This window comes from Octopus bimaculoides, chromosome 12 (genome assembly GCF_046866305.1).
Source record: "Octopus bimaculoides isolate indiv1 chromosome 12, ASM4686630v1, whole genome shotgun sequence".
Taxonomy (NCBI): domain Eukaryota; kingdom Metazoa; phylum Mollusca; class Cephalopoda; order Octopoda; family Octopodidae; genus Octopus; species Octopus bimaculoides.
This window is the reverse complement of record NC_142939.1, coordinates 7,873,012-7,891,395: the sequence shown is the minus strand read 5'-3', so window position 1 is coordinate 7,891,395 and position 18,384 is coordinate 7,873,012. Positions and strand designations below refer to the sequence as shown.

The 18,384-nt window shown below is 36.0% G+C and overlaps 1 protein-coding gene across 19 annotated transcripts in view; it reads right to left on the bottom strand.

The window, feature by feature from the left end:
• Positions 1 to 43: 43 nt before the first annotated feature.
• The window catches only part of LOC106870433 (uncharacterized), a 52,205-nt gene continuing 33,864 nt past the window's right edge, over positions 44 to 18,384 (bottom strand). For 17 of the 19 annotated variants that reach the window (XM_089360729.1, XM_089360726.1, XM_089360728.1 and 14 more), the window contains 7 exons: positions 9,723 to 9,778; positions 7,449 to 7,522; positions 6,758 to 6,814; positions 4,983 to 6,128; positions 1,904 to 2,143; positions 996 to 1,097; positions 44 to 415 (listed from right to left, as the gene is read on the bottom strand). In XM_089360729.1, coding sequence (XP_089216855.1) covers positions 290 to 415; positions 996 to 1,097; positions 1,904 to 2,143; positions 4,983 to 6,128; positions 6,758 to 6,814; positions 7,449 to 7,522; positions 9,723 to 9,756 — 1,779 coding nt within the window. In that variant the 5' untranslated portion in view covers positions 9,757 to 9,778 and the 3' untranslated portion in view covers positions 44 to 289. Of the gene's footprint in view, positions 416 to 995; positions 1,098 to 1,903; positions 2,144 to 4,982; positions 6,129 to 6,757; positions 6,815 to 7,448; positions 7,523 to 9,722; positions 9,779 to 12,751; positions 12,961 to 18,384 lie in introns of those variants that run through there. The other 2 variants (XM_014916511.3, XM_089360739.1) reach the window with 2 other exon arrangements.

Genomic DNA, 18,384 nt, shown 5'->3' with positions numbered 1-18,384 from the left:
TGAAATAGAAAATACATTCAAATGGGATAAAATCAAAATTCTGTTTGAGGTTGGTAATTACTTTCAGGTGTTAAATTTAATATCCAACAGAAGAACTGAAGAAAAAAGGAAAATTGAATGATGCAGGAATCTTTGATTTTGTTTACCAAGTTACACAGTAGATTTACATTCTCTGTGTTGTATGTATTCATTTTTTTCTTTTCTTTTTTTTTTTCTGTAACTGTGTTTATTATGTTTTGTTCCCCTGCCCACTCCCTCCCCCCACCCCTTCCTCTACAAACAATGTCTTTTAGGTGGTTAACAAGTCCAAAGCTTTGTCACTGTCGAGCTTGGAAGTAACTAATGCATGCTGGATCTTTGGTTTTTGAAATCCAAGTTCCACAAATTGTTGATGAAGGTGCAAGTAGCATTCCGCCTGAAAAGACAAAAAAGGGAAAAGGTTATGTTTGTTGATGTGTGTATATAAACTTGAAATACATATACATAGATGAGTCTGTATATTTGTATATATATATATATATATATATATATATATATATATATATTAAAACAAAAAGTTGAACTCTATAGAGTCTGATGAGCTGTTCACAAGGTAGCAGCTTTTGTTGATATGAAACCATTGGTCACTATGACCAGAATTTAACTTATTGGTTTAATACTTGCTGCTCTTTTTTTTAGAGTGTGCTTCTTTTCTTGATATATGTTAGATTGACAATATATATATATATATATATATATATATATATCTATATATATATATATATATATATATATATCATTGTCGTGTATTTGTATATATATATTTATACTACAACATTCATATACACAAAAACACACACACATGCATATATATATCTACCCATGCTAGTATGGAAGGCAGATGTCAAATGATAATGGTACGTGATATATATATATATATATATATATATATATATATATGACAAAGAGCCATCAATAAATGACCAAGGTTTAATGAAATGATTTGGATGTCTTACTTTTTGGATATCATTTTCAAATAAATGTAAAGCATCTTCAACCAAGTGTGGATCATATCCTCCTTCTCCCAGTTTGTCAACCATACACAGATGATCAATCACCTGAAAGAAAAAAAAAACATTCAACATTGAAGTCATTAGCATCAATATTAGAAAACATCCCCTGCATTTATACTGTTCTACTACAATTACTACTAACATCACGCACACCTACTCAAATTAGGGTATATACTGCATACAATTACCATTAAGAAAGAAATGAAAACAAAGTTAGTGAGAAACTTTAGGGAGAGCTGAACAGCAGATCATCAGAGAAAAAGGACCCCCTTCAGACAACTTCTTCTCTAGTTCTGGTAGTGACTCAGTTATTAGAGGAAGGTCATCAGCATAAAGGAGCTCCCAGTGGTATTCTATCTTGAATTCCTCTGTTACTGCCTGGAGGACTATGATGAGCAAGAGGGGGCTGAGGACTGACCCTTGGTGAACTCCTACTTTTACCCGGAATTCTTCACTATACTCATTGCCAACACACACCTTACTGACAGCATCCTTGTACATTGCTTGTATAGCTCTCACCAACCACTCATCTATCCCTAGTTTCCGCATTGACCACCATATAAGGGGACTGGGGAGGGGTCTCCTGTCAAAGGTTTTCTCCATGTCAACAAAAGCCAAGTACAGAGGGTTATCTTTGGCTAGGAAATTCTCCTGCAACTGTCTTACCAGAAATATAGCATCAATGGTGCTTCTCCCTGGCACAAACCCAAACTGCAACTCATCTAAATGAACTCTCTCTCTATAAATCCAAAACACAAAATACATGAAAATATTGGTATGGAGTTCATGTTCTTTCTGACATTCACATTATTTCAATTTGTGTACAGACTTACATAAACACAAATACTTACATCTTTTTCTTGTAATCCTAATTTTTGGACAGCCCTCGCAACTCTGGCCCGAGGGAACCCCATGGAAAGATATTGCTGGGCAAACGTCTGAGCTTCTTGTGACAATGCAGAGAATGGGTCAGTAGCCTGAGTGTAATCTGTGGGACTGTCATCACTACAGCTTGTGTCTACCGAGCCCTGTGACACCTGGCCATTGGACCGTGCTCGGATTGGTGGTAGTGGAGAGTGCCGACTCCAAGACTGAAAGATAACAAACATGGTGTAATTCAATTTGAAAGAAATCACTACAAAAAGAAAATGCATACATAACGACTGAAACCTAAAGCAGACAGTTAATAATTTTCATAAACAATACAATTTCAAGAATATAATTTTTCAGATTGCTGATTAACCTCATAGATCCTTAAAAGCACCGAGTGATGGTACTTGTACCAGTGGAGTACTAAGAGCACCGTTTGAGCGTGATCATTGCCAGAGCAGCTGTCTGGCTTTCGTACCAGTTGCACGTAAATAGCGCCATTTGAGCGTGATCATTACCAGCGTCGCCTTCCTGGCACTTGTGCCGGTGGCACGTGAAAAGACATTCGAGCGAGATCGTTGCCAGTGCCGCTGGACTGGCTCCTGTGCAGGTGGCACATAAAATACACCATTTCGAGTGTGGCCGTTGCCAGTACCTCCTGACTGGCCTTCATGCCGGTGGCACGTAAAAGCACCCACTACACTCTCAGAGTAGTTGGCGTTAGGAAGGGTATCCAGCTGTAGAAACTCTGCCAAATCAGATTGGAGCCTGGTGTAGCCATCTGGTTAACCAGTCCTCAGTCAAATCGTCCAACCCATGCTAGCATGGACTGCAGACATTAAACGATGATGATGATGATATGTTTTATGTCTAAAGGTAACAGTGTGTAACACAATTTTTGTCCTTGGGTAGCAACTGTTATTTCCTATTTGCTTACCCCTAGGAAGTATGAAAAACAGCTAATATTTCCTTCAAAGTTTGCGTTTATTACATTAGTTCAAACCCCAAAGAATTCCTCTCAATACATGGCTATGATGCTCCCCCACTAATCCTGCTCATCATCAGAGGTGCATATATTGTCAGCCACAAAGGGACACACTCAAGTGGTTACAGTCAAACATTTGACAAGCTAATCTGTAGTATTGAGCAGAATATTTGCTATAACGATATTTCTGCTTGAACAACTCAGCACTGAATCTGTCTGAGATGCAACGGAACATAGGTCAGTTTTAAAGCATTGATGTCCAGGTCACAAAAGCAAAGTTTGAAAGGAAACGTAGTCATTTCCTTTGATTTCTAGATAGAAGCAAATAAAAAAGTAACACTTACTGATGATCAAAGAGAAAAAACAAAATTACAATTTTCTTACACAATGTAATGAATTTAACAGCCCCAAAAGTAATAATCTCACATTTTAAAATTAAGTGAAAATTTTCAAATTTGGTACATTGATGCAATTTTTCATGCTGAATCTGATTTGTAATTCCTTTATTTCAGAAAATTTGTTTTTAAATGTTACAGAAGTTTAAAGTTTGACAATTTTCAGAGCGATAGCTATCATAAAATGAAGCTAAACACATTATGGCAACAAAGTTTTAAACAAAATGAAAGCAATTTCATGTCATATCAAGAGAGAGAGAGGGGACTGTAGCCTGCATGAGAGACATACATATGCAAAGAGTGAGAGAGAGTATGGTAAATATAGAGAAAGAGTATGATAAATGTATAGAGAGTGGGGAAAAACGTAAAAACAGATAGGACATATAGAGAGAAATAGATGTGGCGATCTGAAAGTCAAATTATTTCTTATATCAAATTATATTTTTTGATTACTATTTACCGAAAAGCTTGCCTTTGAGATGTAGATTTTGAAAATCAAATCTGTTTTTCTTGAGGACGCAAAGTTCAGAGCTCTTCCATGATATACAAACAAGCATATGCTCTCATTTATATGGAGTGTGTGTGTGAGTGTGTGTGTAACTTACACATAATAAAATGTGTCTCTCAACAGTCATGTTATGGAAAGAAGAGTAAAACAGAGTGGAAGTGGGGGAACAATCACAGATGCTAAAGCAGGTGAATAGTATTCAAAGGCTCTGCTTTGAAGATGCTGATATGTTAATGTTGTAATATCTTGGTTGAAAACATTGCCCACATAATGTATAAACAAACACACACACACTAACATATACATGTACATATAAATACATATATAAATACATATATATATTCTGGTCCCATTGCTAGAAGATGGTAGGGGTTTGTTCCCCTGCTCACAATATATCGGATGCAACTGTGTATCGTTAACCAGCTAAAAATCGCAGTAAATTCCGCTCAAACAGAACAGCCATGTTGAAGTGGCTACAAACATTACTTGCTAGAATAGCTACTACAATCATCTCTTCGAGCGATTTTAGAACTAGCTTTTTAGCTTGTTGCAAAATCAGCAATCCCCAATGTTACTATATATATGTATTCATGTATTGTTCACAATTGAGTCTACATGCTATTTTTTGTAGAATTCCAGATTCAACTCCAACTTTTCTTGTAATATCACACATCTAACGTCTCATACGCATTTTATTTCCTCTCCAACAAAGTGCTCAGAAAAGTTAGTTAATTCCATATGTAAAGTGAATACATGGAATCAAATGAAAATTAAAAATGACAAGTTTGAAGTTGGAATAAAAAATAAAAAAACAGTTAAAGGTTAAAAAAAAAAAAGAATTGAAACCTGATATGAAAAAAATGTTATGGAATTGATTTTTGAAGAATATCAGTAAGAAGAAAACAACTATTAAAACATTTCAGATGTAGAGTGAGTTCATGTAATTATGGAAATGAAGGGTCACATTTTCACCCCAACCCCATCACACAGTTTTCAGCCCTTTCTTTGAATATCCTAGATTTGAACACTTACAAGAGGATGGAAAATATTCTGATATCCATACCACAACACTTGGGTGTTGGTACCTTTTTTTTCATTTTAAACAGGAGAGAAAATGGAAAAAAAAAAACAAAACATTATTGAAAGAACAAAGTAAAAATAAATATCCTCACCTGTTTCCTCGGTACTGGAGACGCTGGGGACTTAATTTGCTTTCTTGGAGCTGGTTTAGAAGGGGAATGGAAGGGGGAAACAGTCTCAGCATCTCTATCAGATGACGCTTGATGGATGTTTGGTGTACTGTGGGTACTACGCAATTTGGTTAAATCTGTTCTGGGAGGGATAGCTGGAGGGTTAACAGTTGTGTCAACATCAAACGCTACAGAATGTCTCGACCTCTGTGGTAAAAGACAGTTTTCATAATTGTCCGTGCTAGAAATGGGAAGGTTTTCGTAAATACTTTCATTCAGTTGATTAGGGTCAAGAATACTCCCAGTGTTCTCCTGACTGGCAGAGAACTTCTGGTTGAAATAATTAGATAAAAAATTAGGTTTGGATTCCTCATCTAATGATAATTGTTTTGTAGTTAATTTTGTTGCATCATGCACCAAACGACCATTTGCATAAGAGACCATTACGTAATTATTGCTCTCTCGTTTTTTCTGGGAACTAGAAGAGGATTTTTTACGGTAAGGTAAATTACCATAAACAATGTTTCTATCTGTGTTTTCCCCATCTTGGAAATCTGTTTCAGACTTGTTTCTAGTAATTTCTACATTAGAACCTTCATCGTTTGCCAAAGGTTCTTCGGCAGTTATTGGTTGTAATGCAGGAACAGGATTGGGTGATGCACTATCAGTTCCTGCAACAATGCTATCTGGTAATGGTAATGGAGGCTTATTAATAACAACATTCTCATAGTTCCCTTCTGGTGACTCCAGTGACTCAGCAGAGTTCTGAAATACTTGGTTCAGTTCTTCAAATTCGTTGATTACTTGTCGCTCAACATTTTCAAATGGGTCATCCTCCTGCTCAAACTGTGTGACGTCTATCTGTGATTTTGTGCTACTGGTTGTGTTATCTGTGTGAAATGCATTGACACTTGGTTTGATTGGTGTTGGTGTAAGGATTTTGTCGGCCATATGAATATTAACGTACACACCTTCAGATGCTAAAGGCATGGGAACAGGATTCTTCAGTCGACTTTGAGCATTCTTTTTCTGAGCATGGTATTCTTTCAAGGTAGCTTCTCTGTTTTTCTTCATCTGTTGCTGAGCTTTTGCCCAGAGAATAACACCTTCTTCAGTGTGAAAGAAATACTGTAAAAACAAGAAAAGGAAATGAAGAAAATATTATTAATTTTCAGAGAGTCGTGAATAACAATATTCATTTCCTTCTTTTTACATTCTGACTTCAAATCTTTGTGATTGATTTTGATTTTGAATCTGTTGATGGATAAAATAACTACAAGTCCAGCACTGCAGTGAATATCATTAATTGTTTATAGAATTTATGGTCTTGTATGTATGTTAGAAATCAATTTCCAAAAATTGATCCACACCAAAAAATATTTTATCATATTCTGAGTTACTGCCGTCTTAGATAGATCAGAGGACCATGTCTCCCTCATACAAGCCATTTTTGGCATGTTTTCTATATCTAGATATTCTTCCAAAAACCAATCGCTCTACTGAATGTACTTGATGTATTTTATTATGGCACCAACACTAGAAAGATTATCATATCTTTGACAGGACTAAAAGCTCCAAGGTAGTGGGTGATTAATTCAAAACAATTTGAATAAATAGGTATTAAATTTTGACAGAGTAATACGAATACCAAAGGGCTAAATTAGTTAAGGATACATCTGTCAATTAATGCTACAACAAGCAAAGATTATTTATATGGCTCTCCCACTGCCATCCACAAGAGTCCAATATTTACTAACCTCATCAGCAAGGGCACTACGATTTCGTCGGCGAAGGAGTTCCTTAGGAATAGAAACCTAGCAAGAAAAGAGAAAAACAAAAAATAATTTTTAAACTTACTAACATATCACCATACGAAAATATTACCATACTGACATTCCATCTATCAGAATTATATATAAAGAATGATCACTTTAATTATGTTTTTTTAATTATGGTAGAATATTTCAATGTTTCCTGGTTTTTTACTGTTCAATAACTTGTTTCTGCTACTGCAGGGAAAAAAGCAAGAACTATGAAGAAAAGATTGAATGCAATTATTAAAAAAGCAACAAGAACAATGTTATACAAGTTATAAAGTTATAAATTTAGTTACATATTGAAAGAATTAATGTGAAATAAACTGTCGTTCAGACAATATGTTACACACGGAGAAAGAAACTCAATGAAGAATCTTTACCAGCAAGAAATAGTAGCTGAATATTCTCCAAAACACACTCTATTGTCTTAGGGAAAAAAAAAAGAACACATTGTATATTATAGTGCTTCACTGGAAATAAAACAAGATGACTATAGCTGAAACCTCTTTGGTTGTAGTTCTATTGATAACATCTGACCCAGGGTTAAGCAACAACATACATATATGGAGCATTTTATAACATATAAACTTTGAAAAGAATTTTTTTTTTTAAATAAAACTAAAATATTTACCTTGTTGGGCACTTTAAAAGTGGTCCCAATTCTAAAAGGGATGCCATCAAGGGCAGAGTTAGCAGAAGCCAAACCTGAAAGATATAAATTGAATAAATAATTGCAAGTACATTGTATTATTTCTTTTTATATCATAAATATCAAGGGTCAGGTTAGTTATTTTGGCTTTAAGTTACAATAGATCATCTCTACGATGCTGGTGTGTTTACGTCCCCGTAACTTAGCGGTTCGGCAAAAGAAATCGACAGAATAAGTACTAGGCTTCCAAAGAATAAGTCGTGGGGTCGATTTGTTCGACTAAAGGTGGTGCTCCAGCATGGCCACAGTCAAATGACTGAAACAAGTAAAAGAGTAAAAGAGAGATATACTCATATATTTTTAGTTCTATTTTTCCTGTTTGGATCAACATAATTGTATGTATGTGTGTATATACATGTGTGTGTGTGTGTGTGTAAATATTACATATATACATTCACATTCTGTGTGATAGTTCAACCTTTGTTCTATGTGCTGCACTGAAGGAACACTTATATCTCAACAACACAGTCTACTCACCTGTAAGTAGGTACACAGAGCTGTGTTATAATTTACTACTGTAAACAGTAGCAGCACACAGACAAACAAGTGTTTTAATAAGATTATAATCTATGTTTAACCATTAGGACACAGCAAGGAACAGGCATAACCATGTGCTTCGAGAATTCTTTCTCATTGCACAGTGCTTAGGCAAGTATCTTTAATTCTAATCTTAGGCTCACCAATAATAACTTGCATGTGAAATTTGCTTGATGGAAATTGTGCAGAAGCCTCTCTCTGTGTGTATGTGTGTGTGTGTGTGTGTGTGTGTGTGTGTGTGTCTACGCGCGTATGCATACTAGTATAAATCGGTGCAATGAGTTATCTCCCTTTAAGCAAACATTGAAAAAGCTACAAATTAAATCTGATAAAAAAAAGTGGTTTTGTAAAATAAAATCCAGAGATTAAGTAATGGGACTTATAGTTGATGTGATAATCTAAAACTCTCGAGAGCAGTGCACCAGCATGTACACATGCTTAACAACATAATTCTAGTGAAACATTCATTATTTCATCTTTGGAGGGCGTGGCTGTGTGGTAAGAAATTTGCTTCCCAACCACATGGTTCCAGGTTCAGTCCCACTCCATGGCACCTTGGGCAAGTGTCTTCTACTATAGCCTCAAACCAGCCAAAGCCTTGTGAGTGGATTTGGTAGATGGAAACAAAAAGAAAACTGTCATATGTATGTGTGTGTGTGTGTGTCTTTCCCTCACCACCATTTGACCAACAACCAGTGTTGGTGTGCTTATGTCCCTGTGACTTAACAGTTCAGTAAAAGAGACAGAAAGAATAAGTACCAGGCTTTAATAAAAAAAAATAAATCCTGGTGTCAATTTATTCGACTAAAACCCTTCAAGATTGTGCCAAAGCTTGGCCTGTCAAATGACTGAAACAAGTCTCTCTCTCCCCACCCCCCCGCAAAAAAAAATTATAATCACAAATATATCCATGTATAATGATTACAATAGGTCTACTAAATAAAAACTTCAATAATAGCAAGGCATGGTTTTTTTTTTTTTGTTTAAATTTCAAATTGGAATGTAAACATCAAAAAAAGACCACCAGATCACATGATTTCAGCTTTCCTTGAACCCATCAATAATGTGGTTCTACTTAAAATAATGATCCAGCTGTACATTATCTGCCCCTATATTGTAAACAAGCTCCAGAATTACCCAAGTGCATTGTTATATGCTACATCAGATAACCCTGAAATAACACTTAACTGTAAAATGGCATAAGGCTTTATATATCCTGTTATTTTCTATTAGTTTCTGCAAAGTTCAATCATTGGGCTATGAGCATGCAGGGAACTTCAGTTGATTATGTTGACCCCAGTACTTTCGTCTGATATTTATTTCATCAACCTTACAAAAGGGTAAAGGCTAGATACCCAGGTATAAAAGTTCAACACACTGATTATGCCATCTTTCATGTGTGAGTGTGTGCATGTACATAAACACATACATGTAATCGGCTTCCACACAGTTTCCATCCACCAAGTTTCACAGGAAAGGTTTGTTTTTCACCAGCCTGAGGTTATGCTAGAAGACTATGCCTGCAGCGGAATCAAACCTGGAATCTGGAGTCACATGGTAGTAAAGCAAACTTCTTGATTACAGAGCCGTCGTTTGTGACATAAATCTCAAAAACATAGAGTTACAGAAAGAAAAGAGAATAAAATTAACAGCACTGACCATATATGCCACGGGATGACCTGTCAGATTCCATCCTTCATTGAGCAACAGAATTACTGGTTACCATGGAGAAAAAGAAACAGATAAAGGAGATATATATAGTCACACTTATAAATTAAGCAATAATTAATGTATATATAATATATTGTCATACGCTGCCATATATAAACATATATATAATATATTATCATGTTTGTTTGTAGGAACAAAACATTCTCACAATAAAGTACTCAATACTTCAGGAAGTTGTATCAAATATATAAATTCCTTTATTTTTAATTAGCTAGCAGTTTTGTAAATGTGTTTCTATCCTGTAATGTCTTTAAAGCTTTGAGAAAATCTCAAGTGTACAAACAGATTTATAAAGCAATAAGCTAAAGAAAAATAAAGAAATATATAATTCGTGTGCGTGTGTGTTTTGTAAATATAGTTCCAATGAGTTTTCAAAATTGAATTTGCAATAAAAATACAGAATGTTAAGGTTAGATTTGACAATTTTTTTTTATGTCTCCGTTTTTCAGAAATGATTTGATGTATTGAGGAACAGTCAATGGCATAAAGATTAAAGTTGTAGTTGAGAAAAAGTTAACTGACAAAGAGGACTGGAAGCCATCTGAAAACTAGAAAAGAGTTATCTCTATCATCATGATTCATGCTGGGTATCAAAATATCAGCATCATGATGGCTGCTCAATACAGTAAAAGGCTGTAAGATGTGACATGAACATCATGGAAGCAAAGTTCCTCAAACTACAATGGTCATTGGATGTTATTTCCAGCGAGGACGCCGTCATGCTGCTCCACATCTTTGAACACGGCGTTAGGTTCAATTCAGACAGCTATGTGTAAAGCTGCTGGAGAGAGTTGCAGCTGGAACGACATATGTATAACATGAGGATTTGGCTCCTGGCCATAGCTCCAGCGAGAATCACAAGTGGTTCTCAGGGAATATCAACAACTTCACCAACCCCAATTTCTGGCCTCCCAATTACCCAGGCTGTCATTGGGCACAATTGAGAAAGACACCAACTGCTCTGTCTGCAACACCAAGTCCAAGCTGGTGAAAGATCTTCCTGGAGACACATTGAGAAATGCATGTCAGATTCCAGAGCCATCTTGAGGCCATGGTGGAAGTTAAGGGTGGCTAGTTTGAGTAAGCTGTTGGACGGGATACTGTGCTTTCTTTTCCTTTCATGCAAGCTGTCAAATTGAGCCCAAACACCCAATAAAGCAATACAAAAGAAACAATAACAGTAATAAACCACAACAAATATAAAGAAATATTGACAACTGACACACATTCTTTTGAACAAAAGTCTACAAGTATCCTTCTCCTCCTCCTCATCATCATCACTTTAACATCCACTTTTCCATGCATGCATGGGTCAGATGGAATTTATTGAGGCAGATTTTCTACAGCCAGATACCTTTCTTGTTGCCAACCCTTACTTGTTTACAAGCAAAATAATATTTTCCAGAGCCAGACATGTTTTTCACAGAAAACTCAAAGCAAATAACTTTGCGTGTATGATGCCCATTTCAATCAGCGTGGGATGTCTAGACAAAGATACACACAAACACTGTTTCCATCTACCAAATCCTACCATAGCCAGGGGCTATGGTAAAAGATGCTTGCCCAAGGTGCCACGCAGTGGGACTGAACCCAAGACCATGGTTAGAAAACAAGCTTCTAAACCATACAGCCTGCCAGTGTCGCCTATAGCCATGCCTGCACCTCTTGTATCCAAATTACATTTACAGAAACTTCTAATATTTATAGAAAGCAGGTGAAATGGTTGTGGTGGTTTTGTAGCGAGGGTGAAAGCAGCGAAGGTTATGAAATTTTAAAAATTTCAAAAATGATGAAACGGAAAACAACCCCCCCACACACACCCAGCTTCTCAGAAATAAATTTTCAAATTAGAAATAATCTCTTCAGCTCATTTCTCATATCATCTCGCTTCCTTCTCCACTTTTCACTTCCATGTTTTCTCTCTTTTTACTCTTATCATCTCTTCACCCCCACTCACTCCGCTGCCCAGCTTTCCCCAATCTCCTCCCCCCAAAAAAGTATTCATAAATAATTTAGAATATTCCCTGCTTGCCCCATTTCTCTCTCTCTCTCTCTCTCTCTTTTCCTTGATCCCTTTATTTTTCTTACTCTCCATACTCTCTCACCATGTTATTCACTCCTCCCCACCGCCATGCTCTTACCATATATTTACATATGTTCCCTTTCCATTTTTATCCTTCACACTTTTTATAAACATACCCTCACACTTCTTACATGCTTTTGTTTATTCGGTTTAGATTTTAATCTTCCACTACTCACCTCTCCCTCTCTCTCTCACACACACACAGAGTACCTCTCTCTTTCTCCTCCTCTACAGTAAAAGTACATCAAATATGTATATCTCCATCCACTCCTCGTCTGCCTTCATCCATACACACACACACACACACATACATATATATATATATATATATATATATATATATATATATATATATATATATACAAACATAAACACACACGCAAAAGTTCACACATAAACATAATATGTAACACGACTGTTCACGTATATGTACGTTCACACATGTACAAACACATAAATACCCACGACTCTCTCTCTCTCTCTCTCTCTCTCTCTCTCTCACACACACACATACACAGAGCATAATTTCTAAATCTGGAAACCATTTTAAATTATTAATTTAACATCCAGTCAAAAGATAATTCAAGTAAATCATTGTAATTGACGTGTTAATCAGTAATCTAATTAGATAGTTTGTTGGAAAGGGGTGCTTTATTTTCTTCCTAACGCTTCCATTTCATCACAACCAAAACCACTGCCGTAATCATTATCAAGATGTAAACATTAACCCATTTGTCATTTATGCTGGCATAAAGTTCAATGTATGTCGGCTATATATTCTGTTTTTCAACCCTGTCTATGAGGGAGCTACTACTTAGCAAACAACCTGCTAAAAATACCACGATAAATTCTTTGAAATCATGCTTTTACGCACTTGACAAAGGAAAGACACACCGGATAATGTAGTCCTAGATACACTACGACAGACGAAATTTAGATGGTTTACAGTCGGAAGAGAATGCCTTTGAGCATTGGTTTTCTCAATCGGCGTTGAGACTTCGGGCCAAACAAAAACATGAAAAGCAAAAACACGTTGGACAAAGTAAGACTCCATAAAGTACAAAAACAAAAATAAAACAACTCAGTTATCTCCCCCTATGTGTTCCACTGTTAAATTGGTCCTTGCAATTCCGGGTATGGTACAGGAATTCTTATCCGACTTTCAGGAATCCGAGCAATACCATGCAATATACTATACCCTGTATTAACAAGCCTTGTTTTTGAAATTGATTAATCTGCATTGTGTGTTAAGAGTTTTTTTGTTTTTTTTTTGTGGATTAATAAATATTATTAAACATACTCTGCTTTAGAAAGGTATTAATGTGAACCTGTATCTGCTAAATAAAATCATTTTCTTTACTTTTCGTTTAATTTTCATCCTATTTGTTGTTGGCACTCCGTCGCTTACGACGTCGAGGGTTCCAGTCGATCCGATCAATGGAACAGCCTGCTCGTGAAATTAACGTGCAAGTGGCTGAGCACTCCACAGACACGTGTACCCTTAACGTAGTTCTCGGGGATATTCAGCATGACACAGTGTGACAAGGCTGACCCTTTGAATTACAGGCACAACAGAAACAGGAAGAGAAAGTTGTGGTGGAAGAGTACAGCAGGGTTCACCACCATCCCCTGCCGAAACCTCGTGGAGCTTTAGGTGTTTTCGCTCAATAAACACTCACAACGCCCGGTTTGGGAATCGAAACCGCGATCCTATGACCGCGAGTCCGCTGCCCTAACCACTGGGCCATTGCACCTCTACTTTCATCCTATAAACAAGACACTATGTACATTGTACAGAATAATTTTTTTTTTTTAATCTTACATGAATTTATTACCAAGTAAACTTTGCTTTCGAAATGTATTAATTTGAATCTGTCAAATACTATTCTTTACTTTTCATAGTTTATTTAAATTTTAAGTCTATATTTAGGCTGCCACCAGGAAATCCCAAAAGCTGGAACACTACTGGGCCCAACAATGGTCCGGTACTGACTACAAAGGAGGGGGTTGTCTCCCCTCTCTTACAACTGACCTGTCACTATCTCGAGTCATTTTTTTTTTTAACCCAGTTTTTTTTCTGCCGATTTTGTGATCAGATTTCTAATGAAACAGTGAGATCGTGTTTTTTTAAAATTAATTTGGGATATAATCAAGCGTTTGAAAAAATATATAAATTAGTTTATTTGCCCAGATAGAACGGATGCCAGCACCTTAAAAGTGAATGGTTTAAAACGAGGTTTTCTATCGTAAAACCAGACGCAGTGTCAGGCGGGTTGGTATCAGATTGAAAGGGTTAAGTCAACACTGCCACACACCCAGAGTCCACCTGTCTTGATATGCGAGGGAATGCTGAAAATTTCCTGGCTTTAAAAGTGTCGCGAAAGGCCTGGTTGGAGGCCCAGCCTTCAAAACCATAATTAACTGATTCTTCTGTATTTTCTTTTACCCAAAGCCTCGAAATTTTCAGTAGGCCCCTCGTATATTTAATCTATATATTTGTGATGTTGATAATCACAGTTTATGTTATAATAAATACCACTGCACGAATTAAATTAGTTACTTGTCAACACAAATCTTATTGCTCGTGTCGCTCAGCAAAGCAGCAACAACATCACAATACTGAGAAAAACAAAATATAGTTAAAATTGAAATGATTTACTTGTGTGTGTGAGAGAGAGAGAGAGAGAGAGAGATAAACAGAAGGTGAAGAGAGGAGAGAGATGGGAGACAGAGAAATAAACAGTGAGGAATAAATTTACATTAAAAATTAAGTTTTAAATTTGTCAAAAACAAATGAAATAAAACCGACATCCAACGAAGTGATGATGTATGATGAAATTTAAACAATGCAGTGCAAGTTATCAAATAGCAATTTTGACAGTCAGAGAGGGAAAAAAAAAATAAAAATGAGGGGTGGAGATGTTAAAATGATAATGAGAATGTGAATTATTTTGAAGAGAAGAGAAATTGATAACCTGACCTTTGATAGTGCAGTAAATATTTTTACGAAAACACACATTTCACAAGGGAAACGGAATGTAGGGCAAAATTAACATGGAACACACATAGGCCACAAAATGCCTATAGGCCACAAAATGCCTCCCCAAACTAACCACCCAGCTATCAATGCAAAATTACTTGTATTAGATCTCAAACATTTGGATGCGTGTATCAGTATCATAACCATTTTCTATCCGGTCTGGCATGGTGTGGATAGGTTTCCACATACTGGCTGCATTTACCATATCATCAGCACTGGAGAGAAGACTTAAAGAATCCCCTCTCTCCTGTATCAAAGCTTATATATCCAGAGATGCAGCTCTCTGAAATGTGTTGCCAGGGTTGCAGAGTGCAAAATCCAAGTCTACTGTATTTGCATATTTGTGTGTGTGTGTGTGTGTGTGTGTGTGCATGTGCGCATGTGTGAAGACTGTTTGCTACAATATAGCGCTATTCTAATGCCCAGTATGGATATTTCTTAAAGGAAAATATATCCTTATGAAATCATCATCATCATCAACATCGTTTAATGTCTGCTTTCCATGCTAGCATGGGTTGGACGATTTGACTGTGGACTGGTGAAACCAGATGGCTACACCAGGCTCCAGTCTGATTTGGCAGAGTTCCTACAGCTGGATGGCCTTCCTAATGCCAACCACTCAGAGAGTGTAGTGGGTGCTTTTACGTGTCACCCGTACGAAGGCCAGTCAGGCGGTACTGGCAACGGCCATGCTCAAAATGGTGTATTTTATGTGCCACCCGCACGAGAGCCAGTCCAGGGGCACTGGCAACGATCTCGCTCGAAATATTAAAAATAAAATAGTTTTTTCCAGCCACCGATGGGGTATACATTTTTTTGGAAAGTTATGGTGGGGCCTAGGGAAAACTAGGTTGGGAAACACTGCTTTAGACCAAAATCTCAAAAGGAGCATCAGTCTTTTAGATAATCATTTGAAGTACAGCCAATGAGTTAATGATACTTGCCCAAGAACCCCCACATTGATGAAAGCATTCAAAGAAAGACAAGAAGCTACTTCCAGTCTGAATAACAATCTCTTATCCTTTACAATGATTGTGCTTAATCTTGACACAAATAGCTCCAGTACAAAAACAAGGTTCAATGTACAAGTGTAAAGATATTAAAAAAAAAAATTGATATGCACAAATTTTTGCAACTGCAAATACGCTGAATATGAGGAATTATAAATGCTTCCAACTCAGGTAACATTGATGAATAAATACTTTCTACCATTTATAAAACTATTTAATGCATTTAATCTTTGTCTTTTTTTTTTTCTTTTTACTGATGATGCCTTTGATGATTTGCGGGTGTGGTCTTTGATATTACATTTAATGTTATATTTTGTTTTTGGTGGTCTTTTAGGTTTTTTTTTTCTTCGGCTCCTAAGCATTTCTAAATTAACTCTACAAATAACCCCATGTTAAAGGAACTGATTCCATCATAAAAAAAAGGTACCTTTTACAGATAAAATAATTAGGAAGGTGATGGTAGACTTTCATTTGAAAGCAAACGATATTAAAAACATTTAGATCAGATGATCAACTCAAACATTAGAACTGTATATATAAATTTTTATATTGTGTTTTATGTTGTATTTTAGTTTTTTATATATATATTTTCTTATGTATTTGTGGACTTTGATGTATTTCTTATATCTGACCGTTTATTGAGGGGACTGTTGTATGTTGAGTCGTTGACCCAAATGTAATGCTTTTATTCTGTAACTAATAATTTATATAATATATATATATATATATATATATATATATATATATATATACACACACACACACACACATATAAAACATATAAAATTCTGACCTTCTATGGAAACTTTTGATGTGTGTGTAAAAAACTGAGCTCTAAATCTTGTACTGAGTGCTTTTTATTTTAGTCTAATTTGTAAAGGCAAGCATTTACCTAATTATAAACATAATATATGTACAATGAAGACAATCAGCATACATAGCCTTCGCACGTATACCCTAACCCTAACCCTAACCCGAACCCTAACCCTAACCCTACACACATGTGAGGTCAGTGCAGTTAATATTCAGCATGAACCTCTGAAAGTTGGGTGCTTTGGCGCTTTCTACCCACTTCATAACCAGCTTTGTTAACTTAAGACACGTATAATTTCCACCACCAGCCTCTATTCACTCATAAAAAAAATGTCACCTTCAGCTCTGCAGTGCTTGGCTGGTGCTAGGCAACAGCAATCGGTCGTCAGAGATAATAACTTGCCCGCTAAACTAAGTGACTTAGTGTGAAACTAATTCACCATAAGGCTTTCAACACTATCATCAGAGCAGTAACATTTTACTAAATGACTTGCAGCATTATTGTTCTCCCTAATTGTTTTTATCAGCTTCCTACCTGGTCCCTATAGTTTTTTTTTCATTTTAGTTCTACTGAATCCTCTTTATCCTCTTATTCCCTAATTGTTTTTAATCAGCATCCCAGCTGGTCCCTTTTGTTGGCACAACTGAATTAAAACAGCCTCTTCCTTAATATCTCAATCGTTCATTGTGACATTTCCACGCCCATTCTTTTTTTTTTTTTTTCTTTGGGATATCTGAATCCAAATACATTACAGTTACTTCAGGTACAGTTCTATCCAGAATAATTTTTCCTTATTCATGCAAGATACACTGGTCTTTGTGAGATTTGAACCTAAAACTCTGAAACTCATTTCACTATTTATGCAGCAAAGCACCTTCTTACACACAATAAAAGCAAGCTGGAAAATTCAGAGAAGTCATAATTAATTCATTTTATAATTTCTTTTAAAAATTTATCAACTTACTACTTTTTATTACTACTGTTGAAAGATGATGGTGAGCCGGCAGAATGGTTAGCATGCTGGGCAAAATGATTATTGGCATTTTGTCCATCGTTCTGAGTTCTAATATTCTGCCAAGGTCGACTTTGCCTTTCATCTTTTCAGAGTCAATAGAATAAGTTGACTATGTGGTTCAAATATTTGGGTTGATATAATCGACCTAACTCTTTCCCCTAAATTACTGGCCGTGTGCCAATATTTCAAACCATTATTTATTATTATTATTATTTACAGAAGCAAAATGTTTGTGAAGTGGGATGACCTACTGATTTCTTGGTTATAAATTCAAATTTTACAATAGCCACTGTGTTTGTACTCTGTTACGCAAGTCACCTGATTTTGTTTTTGCCCTAGTTTGCCAAAGACCAGAGTAGATTACTAACTACTTCATGACAGATAAAGGTAAAAATATGAAAAAGTTGCTACTTGACTGTTCGACTAAATAGAATATCAACATTTGCAATGCAAGAACAGGCAATCACAGCTAAAAAACAACGAGAGGAGTATCTACAATTCTTACAATATAAAAAACGAATGTGGTTTATCTGATGTATTTTTCTGAAGCAATTATTCTACAAAGATTCTTCCACCAGTTCTGAGAAAACATACATAGACACACAATAACTTAGCAAAGCTGCTCTGC